The sequence below is a fragment of the Zingiber officinale genome, chromosome 1B (genome assembly GCF_018446385.1).
Source record: "Zingiber officinale cultivar Zhangliang chromosome 1B, Zo_v1.1, whole genome shotgun sequence".
NCBI lineage: Eukaryota > Viridiplantae > Streptophyta > Magnoliopsida > Zingiberales > Zingiberaceae > Zingiber > Zingiber officinale.
Window position 1 is genome coordinate 161,429,852 of NC_055986.1, and position 13,521 is coordinate 161,443,372.

The following is a 13,521-nucleotide window of genomic DNA, read 5'->3' on the forward strand; positions in this document are numbered from 1 at the left end:
ATTAAGAGTGTCCTGGTTACCTGAATAGCAGTTAGGTTTTTTTTAATGATTGATTAGGTATTGAAGGGTGGAATTCTAATTAAGAATACTTCCGTGAGTGATTTTTGATTCTCTGAAGACTATAAAATTTTTTTTTATAGAATCAGTCACTTTTAAAATTAATAAATTCAAAAAATTAGATACCTAAATTAAAAAAAAAAAAAAAATCCTACTATTAGAGTTGAAGTGACATCCTCTCATAAGATTACATAGGTACTTTTAAGTGCATTGTTGAATCTATTTTGACTTTTTAATAGTGGATTTTAAGTTTAAAATCATAAATTTCTATTATTACAGTAAAAATGATATCATAGTACAATAACCCTTTTATAGAAGAGATTAGACATCCACATTTTACATCTGTTAAAATTGATTTCAAAAATTATTAAAGTACAAATTGTGTCCACCCATGGGACAACAAATTCACATGAACATGATATTGTTGAATAGCATAAATTCATATGGTAACAACTAAATTATTACCACATGAATGCTAATTGAAGAGATTAAAAGTCAAGTCCATCAGATCGATTCAAGATTTGAATTCGAAATCAATTTATCAAAAAAATCAAAATCGATTGTACTTAAAACAGCAATGTAATATTTACGAATGACCGATGAGGTTTGAAGTCCTTTTGATAAAAAATGAAAAAGAAATGCCACTGTCATAATTCCAAAAAAAACACTTATTTAATTTTTGCCATATATTAAAGACCTTTTCTCATACAAAATACGAACTGGAACCTTAGACTAACATCGGTTCTTCTTACACAGGAACGTACAACACTGATAAAAAAAATATGGGAAATTCCATGCTATAACACGGAATGCTATCATTTGCATCGGGTTGCTTGAATCTGTAGTTGAATACAGCCATTTTCAGGTATGACAAAGCTGATGCTGCCTCAATGTTTCCTCTCCCAACCAGATGCCATTCAAGAAAATAAGGACCTTGGAGGATCAGGAACATGGGGGTTGTGTTCTTGCTTAGCAAATAACCAAGGCTGCATTAGTCATCGTCAGTGTCAAAAAATCCTCCAATCCGTTGCCGCCTTTTGCTCAAAAGGGCTCTGATTGATTCGTGCTCAGCACGAAGTTTTTCGCTGAACCGCCTCTTTGATTCACTTGTATTGCTAGTCTTAGCTGCCTCTGTAATGTCTTGGTTTTCACCTACTGGATTTGATGCCTGCAAGAAAGTAACATTGTCATTCAATGCTTACTGAAGCAAACCATTTAACCATGAAGCCAAAAGTGCCAGAAATAGCCATCGTCATCCTCAATTACTCTGCAAAATTCAGAAGGCCAAATATAGCAGAAGAACCGTCATTCCTTGTCCTCAATTTGGAGCAACATACTACAATAACATTAACCAAGTCTTATCCACTAGTGGAATCAGCTATATGAATCCTTCTAGGCCATTGGATTCTATCATCTACTATATCATCATCTATATTTAAATAAATTTTATCTTATTTTATTGTTACTAACCAAGTCATTTTTGGTCTTCTTCTTTCTCATTTGATGTGCATATTTGTCATAGTTTCAAATCACTGGAACAGTCATTGATTATCTAAGTACATGTCTGCACCATTTTAAATGTGTCTCTCGGATTTTTTTTCCTCAATAGATGCAACCCTGACTTTCTCTCTAATGTTTTCATTTTTTATCATATTCATCCTCGTATCACCTTAACATCCTCATCTCTGCAATTCTCATTTTCTACTTATGTTTTCGAGTCATATCCTAACATTCAACTCCAATGGGATGGTGCAACATACTCTGATGCAAAAATAACAGGAAAACTAAAATCCAATGGGATGGAATAACCAACAGAATCATCAAAATTCGTGTTTAATAATAATATCTTCACACACATGCACTTGAATTTATTCCACTTACCACATACATAAAAGAAACATTCAATTGAAGCACAAAAATAGAAAGCCAATAGAAAATTCTTACCAAATTGTACCCCGATCCTGGACCAATGATCAAGGAGTGTTTCTTCACAGTGCCGATTGAAAATCCTCTTTTGTTGAGCTGTAAAAAAAGAAACAAAGCAAGTTTAGCCAACTATCCAGCATGACCGCAGTAAGATAGTTTGAAGATACATGAACTTTTATAATCTGTTCATACTTTAATAATTCCAGCACTGTGATTAGGTGTGGAAAAGGATGACAATAATGGCTAACGCTGAGACAGATAATTCTTGCAAGAGTAAAATACCACGGCTAAATCCACAAATGCCCTTAATGTGAATATGCAATTCTCTTAAGCTGCGTTTGGTAGGGTGTAATCTGCCTTGTAATGTAATCCAGATTACATTACAAGGCTGATTATTTTGTTTGATTTCATTTTTAACTTGTAATGTAATGTAATCTGGATTATAAAATGTAATGAAGTTTTGTAATCTGGATTACAAAACAAACTCATTGTAATCCGATTACATTACCAGGTCACCTTTTAACAAAAATTTGAATGTCAAATATACCCCTAGTCTGTCGCCGCCCATCTTCGCCCGCCGCCATTGCCACCGCCCACCAACGGCTGACGACCGGCGGGCGCCGGCGACCGGCGGCGACCGACGACCGACGATCGCCGACGGCCGACAATCGGCGACAGCCGGCGGCGACCGACCGACAGCCGGCGATGCCCGGCAACCAGCGGCGACCAGCGACCGGCGGCAGCGGCCACCGCAAGCTCCGACAGAGATGTAGCGCCCGCCGGTAGAAGTCGTAGGATATTTTTGTCATTTTATAATAATACGAATTACATTCCTTATAAAAATAATGGACACCAAACAAAAGAATGTAATCACCTTTGTAATCAAAGATTACATACATTTCATTACCAAACGTAGTAATGTAATCAAGATTACATTACATTACATTACAAATTTGATTACATTACAAACTCAATTACATTACGCCCAACCAAACGTAGCCTTAGCAATTACATTTGTTCTTCTAACTGAACAGATAGAAACACAGTTCAAAAGAAATGGAAACATCACATATTAGGCACAAAAGGACAGCCCGGTGCACGAACCTCCCGTTATACGGGGTCCTGGGGAAGGATCCATTGTACGCAGTCTTACCCTACTTTTTGCAAGAGGCTATTTCCAGGATTCAAACCTGACCTTTTGGTCACAAAGCAACAATTTTACCGTTGCACCAAGGCTCCCCTTCATAGATTAGGCACAACAAATACAAAATTATCACAAGGAGAGCTTACAGATATACTAGCGAGTTATGTTATCCATAGTAATATAGGAATACCAGGACGAATCATAGCATAAACAATACCAGATAACTGATGCTCTAGAAATGATTGCAGATACTAGGACAGTATGGCTCAATTAAATTGCCACCAGATATACCTTTCATGATAAACACAATATACAGACATGTGACAAAGGAAAAGTAATTAATGATTGATAGTGACACGGATTTTACCTTCAATAGAAGGATCTAAAATTATTCTAAATGAAGCAACCAGCATAATTTGGATACCGCATTGCCCTTTGGGGTATCAAAATCAAATAAATATATTATATACCTGATCACCCCAGTGAACTGATTTTCCACTCTTGGTATAAGCATCAATAAGGCCAGAAAGTGCATTTATATTTTTTCCAACACCTTCAAGCTTTTTGTCTTCCTCATCTAAATCCTTCGACCATTTACTGCTACCCAATTCTTTGATTCTTGTTTGCCACTCTTCCCCTTCATCAAATTCCCACTTCTCTACATGTTTTGATGAATCTAGATAAAGAAGGATTAGAAAAATGAAATATCAACCACAAATTGTACAAGTCATAGTAAGGAAGGATCCAATCCCCATACATGAACTGAAAATAAAATGAGAAAAAAATACTTCATAGGATTCATTAACTTAAAACATCAACAAATAGCGGATCTACATTTTTTTAAAACATCAACAAATAACCTTCTCATGAATAAAATCATCCCAACATGATTACCATCCAATTTTAACATGCATCATTTGCATGTTCATCATCTAAACTAAACTAAATATGGTTAACTCACATGTCAGTTTATATTATGAAAGGAAATTCTCCCAGACCACCAGTTTAAACTACAAAACATTTAGTCTACCATTCTCATGGACAAGATCCATTTCAACCAAACTCACTATCCAAATTTATTTACAGTTTAGGTGTCTGAAAAATATTTTCTAAAACTATACATTAAGAATATTTTCTTCCCATTTTGGTTTCAACCATAACCTCCTCCACTAGCAGAAACTATAACATCACTACCATTGTCACCTGATAGGTAATTAGGTATTAAAAACCTACACCAAGTATCATTGTACAGAACCATGAGTCCAATCAGTGGTTGTATGATTGCTTTTATGATGACTGACAACATATTAATCACTGAAAACTGCATAATAAATGCATTAAAAATACAAGCGAAAACTTTCCTGATCATTAATCATTCAACATGCACAAAGAATAAGGGTAAAACACTATGCCTTACTTTCCTACTCAACTTCCATTTGATTCTTAGGCAGCAGCAACACTTGCTCCCTATTAGCCCCACTTTTTCCATGAAATGTAAGACCTATGATAATATTTGGAGAAAAATAATTGGATATACCAGCAGTTCTTAAACTCAGACATAAAGCATGACACTGATGTCACATCATTGAAATTAATATTCTTGTACCCACTCCATTTGCAACCAATGTGCTAGAAAGTAAATATCAAATAAATTATTTCAAAGTGAAAGGTGGAAGATCCAGTCTGGCATCACATTCTAAGGAAACAAGATATGAGAAAAATATGTTCAATGTAACTGGGAAACAAGAAGTCAGATATAATCTTTAGTGATGGCAATCAAGTAAATTCAACTTTTCTGAGTAAATTTGAAGATATTGCATTCAAGATTTTTTTTTCAAATAAAATCAAATGCAAATTTAAAATTTTTTATGCTTTCAATTGAATTGGATAGATATTTTTTATCAAAAAAAAACAACTTTAATTTGAACCAATTAGTACTCATCTATTGCAATCATGTATAAAGGGCAATTGATGCACGAAGCTCCCGCCAATGCGGAGTCTCGGGAAAGGGTCTTTTGTATGCAGTCTTATCCTACATTGCAAAATTGATTTCCACGACTCAAACCACCTCCAAGTCACACGACAACAAATTTATCATTGTGCCATGACTCCCCTTCCTATTACAATTTGCAATCATGTATCTTTAATGATATTCTAATAAAATGAAATAAAAATTAATAATAATAAAATATTTCTCAATTAATTAAATAAATTTTATTTAATCTAAATGTTGTGATAAACATTAGTTGTTCTTCAACACTCAAACTAAAGTTGAGGGGAAGATGCACAGGAGGAAAAGAAGTTCAACACAATCTTACTCTTACAAAAACCTAATTTTTGAGTTACTTGCTCACATGATATCTCTCAGTCTCTCTTGACAAAGAAGAAGCCCACTAATGTAAGAAATTGAATTTTAACCCATTTAAATTGTTTGCATCTTAAATTATTCTTTTTTAAATTTGAGCGACTATCTATCTTTCCAAACCTACTCTCCTCACTCCTCTCTCCTAATTCATCTCTTCCTCTATCGTGACCGCCACCAACCGCTCACCACATGTGTCATTTGTTGGCAAACATTGGTCCCCTTCTCTCTCCTCCAGCAATGCTTCTCTCTCCCTCAATCTTTCTCTTAGCCTCCCTCCCTCGTCTCTCTTTTTTTACGTTGTGCATGCTGCCATCGCTAAGAAATTCTTGCGTGAAGTCAGCTCATGACTTTAGTGTCGATATCAAATTCGTTTCATGTGTTGTCCAGTAGGTGGAATGATAATCCCAGCATGGGTTGGCATTTTAATCCACGGATTGAGAACAAAATGTTTTTACATATATGTATAAAGACCAAGAATAGGAACAACCAAATACCAATACCTTTTCTATGTACAAAATTCTCTCTTTTTGGTTCTGGATATTTGAGGCTTTCCTCCAGCAACTTAGCCTTATTGTTGTCACAGTCTGAGTCATTGATGTCCATGTCAACCTGAAAGTTAATTTCACTATGATTGATAGGAACAGGATCTTATTGTTGCAAGTTAAAAAACAGGCACACTCAAAAAAAGATGCATAGAAAGTTGATGCTCATGCAAATTTACCTCTTGAATGGACTGCTCATTCAGATCATCCCCATGAAATAATGACTGCACGTTCAGATATAGCAGTAAATAATTAGTAAATTATTTTATTTACCAAATTAACGTAATATAAAAATTAGTAGAAACAAAATCAATTTTATGCATGCACCCATTATGAGACCTGAATATCAATTTGCATGTATAAAGGTGGAGATTCTTCCCATTTTTCTGCCATCTTCCGTGTATCTTCTAGTGTAAAACCATGCACATTCCTAGCTGCACAGCCCTATCATTTGCAGAAAGGATAGAACTTATAATGATTGACAATAACATGAGCTATCAAAAGTTCAAAATTCTCTGATTTGAGATTGAGAAAATAAAATGAAACAGAGATGATTCACTTACAGCAACATGAGATAGCAATAAAGATCAACTATATCTAAAGTCCCCTCACAATTTAGACATCCATCAATAGGATGTTAAGCTTAATTGGTTTAATGAAATAACCTCAATTTATGCCACATATATGGCACAAGTCACTATGCACACTAGCCAAAATGGTGTTATGAATCAAAAATCCACTTGATTTCCTACATTTTGGAACTAAAAAGTTGTAATAAGCATACATAGCATACAATTATCTGACAAAATAATTCTTGCAATAAGTTATTCCACTGTAGTGATGTTATTTAAGAGATTCAAATAAAGTAATGAGGATATCGATGAGCACCCATATGAATGAGAACGTGATATTTTGAAACTTCTTAAAGAAGGCACACAATTATGCTTAAATGACTTTTTTTGAGAAAATAGCTAAAAACTAAGTAGAAGAATTTCTTGACAAATGAAATAAGTGAAATACCAATTTAATAAGGATGAGAAACACAAAATTGGTATTACAATCTCTAACAAAATTAGGAAGAATATGTATTTACGCAGTTATATATATGAGAATCCTAAGGACAATAATTGGATTTTGGAAGGAATGTTTAGAGAATGAAAAACTATAAAAACAAGTATTGACCTACATAAATCAGAATGCTAGATACAATCTCACCATTGGATCCTTGTATGGAGCTTCCAGCAAGTATACCTCATACCCTGATCTCTGCTCAAGAAAATGACGACAATGAGAAGCATGAAACCACCAAGGAAATTTAATTTACTTTTCGCAATTTTAAAAGAAACTTGTCTTCCAACCATAGGTGTTTCATCAATTAAATAGACTTCAACTATGTCAACCTAGATTTCTCATTAGACTTCATTGTAGTGACTTGTGAGTGATTCACCTTCATTCACCAAAATTTGAGCAGAGACATGGTAACACTGAACACTGTCATATCCTAGACATAAAGGTTGGAGCAATGCCGATAGCATTATTGTACTGATTGAATGAGTTGTTATTGCAGTTGCATTCATTTGTAACAGTTGACAGGTTTGGTGGGTTTTTTGCAACTCGCCGATCTTGTGCATCAATTTTATTTGTTGCATTCTACAGTGTTTGTTGCATTCTTGTTTCTTCAAATTTGTGCAGATAGATCATTAGTAGAGTATAGAAGTTTTGGCAAGTGCTACGAAGTTGATAGTGTTCACACCAAGGTTTCAAGGTTTCTTGAATTAAGGTTTATATTCATGTTGTTACTTTGTATTGTTCGGGTGTCAGTAGTTTTGTCCACTCTATCTCGAGTAGTTAATCTTGTCGATAAATCACCACTACGTGCCACTGCCACTTATTATGGAGGTCAGCCTTTGCGGCCCTACTCATCCACAACCCCCTACTGGCAGGCTCCTTATGCCTAAATCTAACTGGAGTAGATGAGGGCTGGCTACCGCACAACTACCTTCCTCTGCCTCAACCAAAGGCAATTCCAACTTGCACTCCAGTCAAAGTGGTCCGCCGTTGCTCACCTTGTCAATGCCCAACTCCACTGCCCATCCACCTGAAGAAGGGGAGAGAGTAAGGGGCAAGCAACTGTAAGCCCTTCCTCTCCCTCAACTTCTTATATACTTGCCAACTCTCTACTCGTGATATTGATGGAAGTCCAATCTTCATTGGAGGGAATCTACACTTTGCACAATTGTGAGAGAACAACCATGTAACTTTCTCTGTATTATTTTACCCAATCTCTGAATGAGTTAAATCCAATATACCTCTAAATTAAACTACAAAAGTAAAGAAAAAGTTTGAAAACAAGTCAACCCCAAGTTTAATTTTTCTCATACTCTGGCTTTATTTGACTTGAGTCATACCTTAAACGTGATTTGGCCCAACTCAACCCGATCCGGTTTGACCCAAATTGCCACAATTTTACGCAGTTGATTATTGATGACAATAATATCAAAAATCAATCTCATCTACCATAGGATCAAATTGGATCCGACTCCCCACCCCCCCGCGCACACAATACGATAGTAAGAGGTAGGTCAAACTCTCATGCTCGTGATCGTGATGTTGGGCAGTCCACCAGACCCATTTGCGCTACCGTAGTGGCCAATGGAAAACTTCCGTGGGGTCAAGTCAGTGGATTAATTAGTTCCAAGAGTTGGATACCTGGATTACCCCAAAAAAATGGGATCCACATCCTAAATTTACAAAAAACACAATATAATGTTAATATAGATAAATTATCACATTATATCCTCTAATAAATTAACAATAAACCAAACCAAATTGTAACATAAAAAATTACAAACGACTTAAACTTTATGAGAATTTTGGAAAATTAATAATTTTTTCCTTCGAATAATGTATACTACTCAAGGTCTAATAACCCTTTACCCTTAGCCTTAGCCTTAACCTCCAATGCACATATTTTAAATCAAAACATATAAAAATGCTATAAGAATAAGGAACATAACAATTAATAAATCCAACTTGACCAATCTTAAGCATGCTTGGCAAAACTAAAAGAATTACATATTTAAAAATTAAATTAAATTAAGATAATAGTTCTAAAATTTAAATATAAAAGTAGCAATAGATATGTATACCATAGAATCAAATGTCGTTCCGTGCCATCCGGCACGGACGGTTTTTACCGTTCCGCCAGACGGCCGAAACCGGCACAGGAGACGTCCTTGTCTCGGCAGTTCAGGGGGAGTCGCGAACGCCTCCGGATGTACCGGAGGAGTCGCGGGATGCCTTCGGAGGCACCAGAAGCATCGGGACACCTCTTGTAGTGCCGAAAGCATTGCCGGAAAAGCATGCGATAGCTATATCATATTAAAAGAAACAAAACTTAATTAAAATGGAAAAGACTTGACACATGCTGAATCATAATTGCTCATGAATTATCATATTATTTTAATAGCAACCAGACATATAAAAACAGGGGGAAAAGTGACATTTTGAAAATGTTTTTCTCTTATATACGGTGTTTCATGTGAACTAAACCTCCCCTCTGCAACCCCCTCTTCTCACAGCAGCTGAAATGGAATAGTATTGCATAATAACTTAGCAATTTCTATTTTTTTTTCCTTAAAAATTTGTAAATCTGACAATTTTCTAACACATGTTCAATTTCTAGACTCTTTGGTGATTTCAAATGTCAAACTGAGTTGTTAACAAATTTTTTCTTGTTCTCAGTGTATCAAAACCTAACTTTACAAATACGTATCCAAATTGACTTGATCGGAAAGCTATATAAATAATAACACATTTTGCATAACTGCCTACCAAATGGAATAATAAATTGTCGCCAAAAATAAATCCCATATAAATAAGAATTATAGACTAGGCCCTTTAAATATGTATTAGTTAGAGCAATGATTTATGAGCCCTCGAACTCAAGACCTGCAGAAAATTAGCATTACTCTGGCACTAACAAAACTCATATTGCATGTAACTCGACCTTTATTATTTAATAGTAATACTGATTAATTAACAATATTGTATAAAATGCTTGGATAAATAAAAAAAGTTATTCTCTTGTGCATGATCAAGTGTAAAAAAGTTAATTTTGCTGCAAAAACCCATGCAAGAGACTTAACTCCTAAGGTGTTTAATTAATTTCTTGGTATACTTGGCAAGCAAACGTGTTGTTGAATAAACAGTACTTGTTTCCCTAGTTTCTTGTCATTTAAGCTTTAAATAAAAACATACAATCTCCATCAAGCTAAATATGTTGCCGTGATTTAGTTGTCCTACATATCCCACATCAAACTTGATCATCAGAGACAATATCATATAAAAATTTATCAAGGTTAAACAACTTTTCCAGACAAGTGAGACCAATAAATCCTTAGACTCACCCAAGGTTGGAAAGAGAATCTTGGTAACATATTAAAAAATCAAAAACCAACAGATACTTCTCCGAACATTTACATGCTCGTCACCATGATCAAAATACTATATTGCCATAACCATGAGGAAGAAACATGGTCTCATGTGTGCGTTATGTGCTAACATGTACAGCTGTAACTTGGGTTATTTCATCAACCACATGGATCTCTCTAGTAAGATAGTTTAGGTGCTTAAAAAGTGCAGCATCTCCCAAATAGGAAACAGAAAAGAAGCATGTATCCATAAACATTGAACGGATACAATAGAACAGCATGTGCAGGATTATAAAACAACCAAGAAGGGGTCATAATATACATACATGTGTTGCGTGTAAATCCAGTTATAAAGGAATCGAAAATGCCATTATATTAACCTCATAGTTACCAGGCAAGGTCTCAACAATCCCTCAACCAGCATGAAAAGTTCAAATATAAAGACTCGTATGGTTTTCTGAAGAAAGAGAATATACCTTCGCAATTGCCCAAAACTGAGCAAAATCAGCTACCCGCAGATTGTGGTCATCCACTAAACGAGGCAAACATACCAGCAATAAACGAGTCAGTTGCCGAACAATACTGCATTAGTGATTAGCAAAAATTGAAGGTAGCGTAGAATGCTTAGCACAGCATCCATCACTTCATCTAGTACCAATGAAAATGCCTTAATGCGTCCACAGTACCCAACATACTGGAACACAGTTCAGTCACATCTTTCATAGGTTAGCTCAATTCTTTCAACATTCAAAAACATAACATGTTCCCAACATTTGTATGACAAACAGCACACAAACAAAATGACAGTGCAGAACAAGCCATAACAATATCAGGCTGCAGCTAATGGAGCAAAGAAATGCAAGAAGCAAAAACTTTAAACGTTAATAGAGAAAGCATTAAAAAAGCCAATAACGATGGTAAAACAATACTGACAACCAAGTTAAAAGGAATAAAGCTTGAAAGACAATAGAACCTCTGGATTCCAAGAAACAAAAGCAGCAATTCAGCAGTTACTTCATACCAATTATAAATGTGAATATGCCTTCTTCAAGTGTCTTCTTAAATGCCTTTAACATGCTTGACCGATATGCCTATCAAATAGCCAATCACTTGAGCTCTAATAACCAAATTAATAATACATACACTATTCTGGGATTAAATAAAATACACGTACAAATGAGTGTGCATATAAACAGAATAAAAACAAGAAACATACTCAGCATTCAGGAAAGAGTCTGCATGACCAAGAAAGAAAGAATATCAATTTGAATTATAATGTCCATGTCTATGATTATACTGAAACAGCAGATCATTTCAAAAGAGTTAATTAAATGAAATTTAGTTGTACACCTCAAGAAGGGCTAGCTCAAACTTATCACCATTTGTACTCCAAAAATCGACATTAACCTCAAAAGGTGAGAATTAACTTAGAACAATATTTATGGGTTTTATTTGATACGACAAGAAGATTGAAATCAATTTTAAAAGCAACAAAACAGAGTAAAATTGGGATACAGATTGACAGGCAAGAAGTTGTGTAGATCAAAAACTACACAAAGAAAACACTTTTTGTTAAACCCCGTGGTTGTTTTGATGTGATCAACCAAGTTGGTTAGATCCTGCTTTGTGTTTGATCCCTGTATCCGAGTGTACAGGAACTTAGGAGCGCAGGAAGTCGAGCGGAAGACGCAGCTAGCGAGAAGGACGGCACGAGAAGGGAGCCGACGGGCTCGGTGCATCCGAAGGACGAGAGAGCTGCGGAAGATTACACCGGTGGACGAGAAGAACGTGCGCGGCGTTCGAGGGACGTTAAGCCGGGGAGGAAGGCTGCTCGAGGAGAAGGTCGGAAATTGGATTCAGGTGAGCCCTATTTCGATTGGCCGCGATCACCCAAGTTTATCGGAGCTTTGGAAGCTGAAACAAAGTCAAAAGGAGCTAAAAAGCTAGCTGTAGGCGCCTTAAAGGGAGTTGAGATCCTCTGTCCCCAAAATGGTGTGTCCCCATGTCCCCTCGCCGATCGGACGGTCATGATGACCTCGTGATGTGCACTGCATCCTTGAAATATGATTTAACCCGTCTGATCGGCGAGGAGACATGGGGACACACCATTTTGGGGACAGAGGATCTCAACTCCTTAAAGGAAGTGCTGGAGGGTGCCTGCGCAGTCCTCCATCTTGGAGGCGCCTTCAACACTGTTGGAGGCGCCTCCGAGCTGGTCAAATTGACCGTTCGAGCACAGGATAGAATTCTATCCACTCATCGAGTTGGAGGCGCCTTGAAACTCATTGGAGGCGCCTTGGACCCTCGGGATAGACTTTCCAGGCGCTATATAAAGGCTCCTGGAGTTAGGAATTAGAAATCAACTCAGTAACCAATTCTGTATTCATTCCTAGCAACTAGTGAGCGCTCTAAATGTGTAAAAAAAAAGCTTCTCCGCCTACAGTGAAGGAGACTCTGCTAGTGCGATTTCCGAACGCCTTGGATTAACAACCCCTGAGTTGTAACCAAGTTAAAAGTCTGTCTCTCTTCTATTTATTTTTATTATTATTGCTATCTGTTTGAGTTGAAAGACGAGGAGGGTATAGTTTTTATTTTTCAGACAATTTACCCTCCTCTTGCCGGCCTTCGCTGCACCAACATTTTTTACAAAACACAACTACCAGTTAAGAACACTAGATTAGGTAATAACTTATAAGGAAACTTACAAATAATCCAGGATCACATTTATATGTCTTGAATGTGGTGCAACTTTTATTTGAACTCAGCTACAACTGACAATATCAACATGAAAACCTTGTAGAACTTGGGTTATAAAATATTTTCCATCTCTACCTTTAGCTTGTAGCTTTCTTTCATCAGTAATAAAGTAATTTCAATTGACCAAAAAGAGTCTATTATGAGTTGCACATACATGGATGTGATGGCCTTACAAGAACAATATAGGATTGGCTCTTGTCCTTCAAAATTAGGGATAGAGTTCAAACTTAGCACCCACTGATTAAAAATAAAAATCCCTACAAAGAATGAATGCTCAATTGCAATCTTGTTGAAACT

The 13,521-nt window shown here is 36.1% G+C and overlaps 1 protein-coding gene across 2 annotated transcripts in view; it reads right to left on the reverse strand.

Annotated features, from left to right (window-relative positions):
• Positions 1 to 707: 707 nt before the first annotated feature.
• Positions 708 to 13,521, reverse strand: part of LOC121986923 (YLP motif-containing protein 1-like) — a 30,276-nt gene continuing 17,462 nt past the window's right edge. For both annotated transcript variants that reach the window (XM_042540859.1, XM_042540853.1), the window contains 9 exons: positions 11,489 to 11,558; positions 10,944 to 10,999; positions 7,250 to 7,300; positions 6,374 to 6,478; positions 6,214 to 6,258; positions 5,993 to 6,101; positions 3,598 to 3,803; positions 2,002 to 2,079; positions 708 to 1,225 (listed from right to left, as the gene is read on the reverse strand). In XM_042540859.1, the coding sequence (XP_042396793.1) occupies positions 1,049 to 1,225; positions 2,002 to 2,079; positions 3,598 to 3,803; positions 5,993 to 6,101; positions 6,214 to 6,258; positions 6,374 to 6,478; positions 7,250 to 7,300; positions 10,944 to 10,999; positions 11,489 to 11,558 (897 nt within the window). In that variant the 3' untranslated portion in view covers positions 708 to 1,048. The remainder of the gene's footprint in view (positions 1,226 to 2,001; positions 2,080 to 3,597; positions 3,804 to 5,992; positions 6,102 to 6,213; positions 6,259 to 6,373; positions 6,479 to 7,249; positions 7,301 to 10,943; positions 11,000 to 11,488; positions 11,559 to 13,521) is intronic.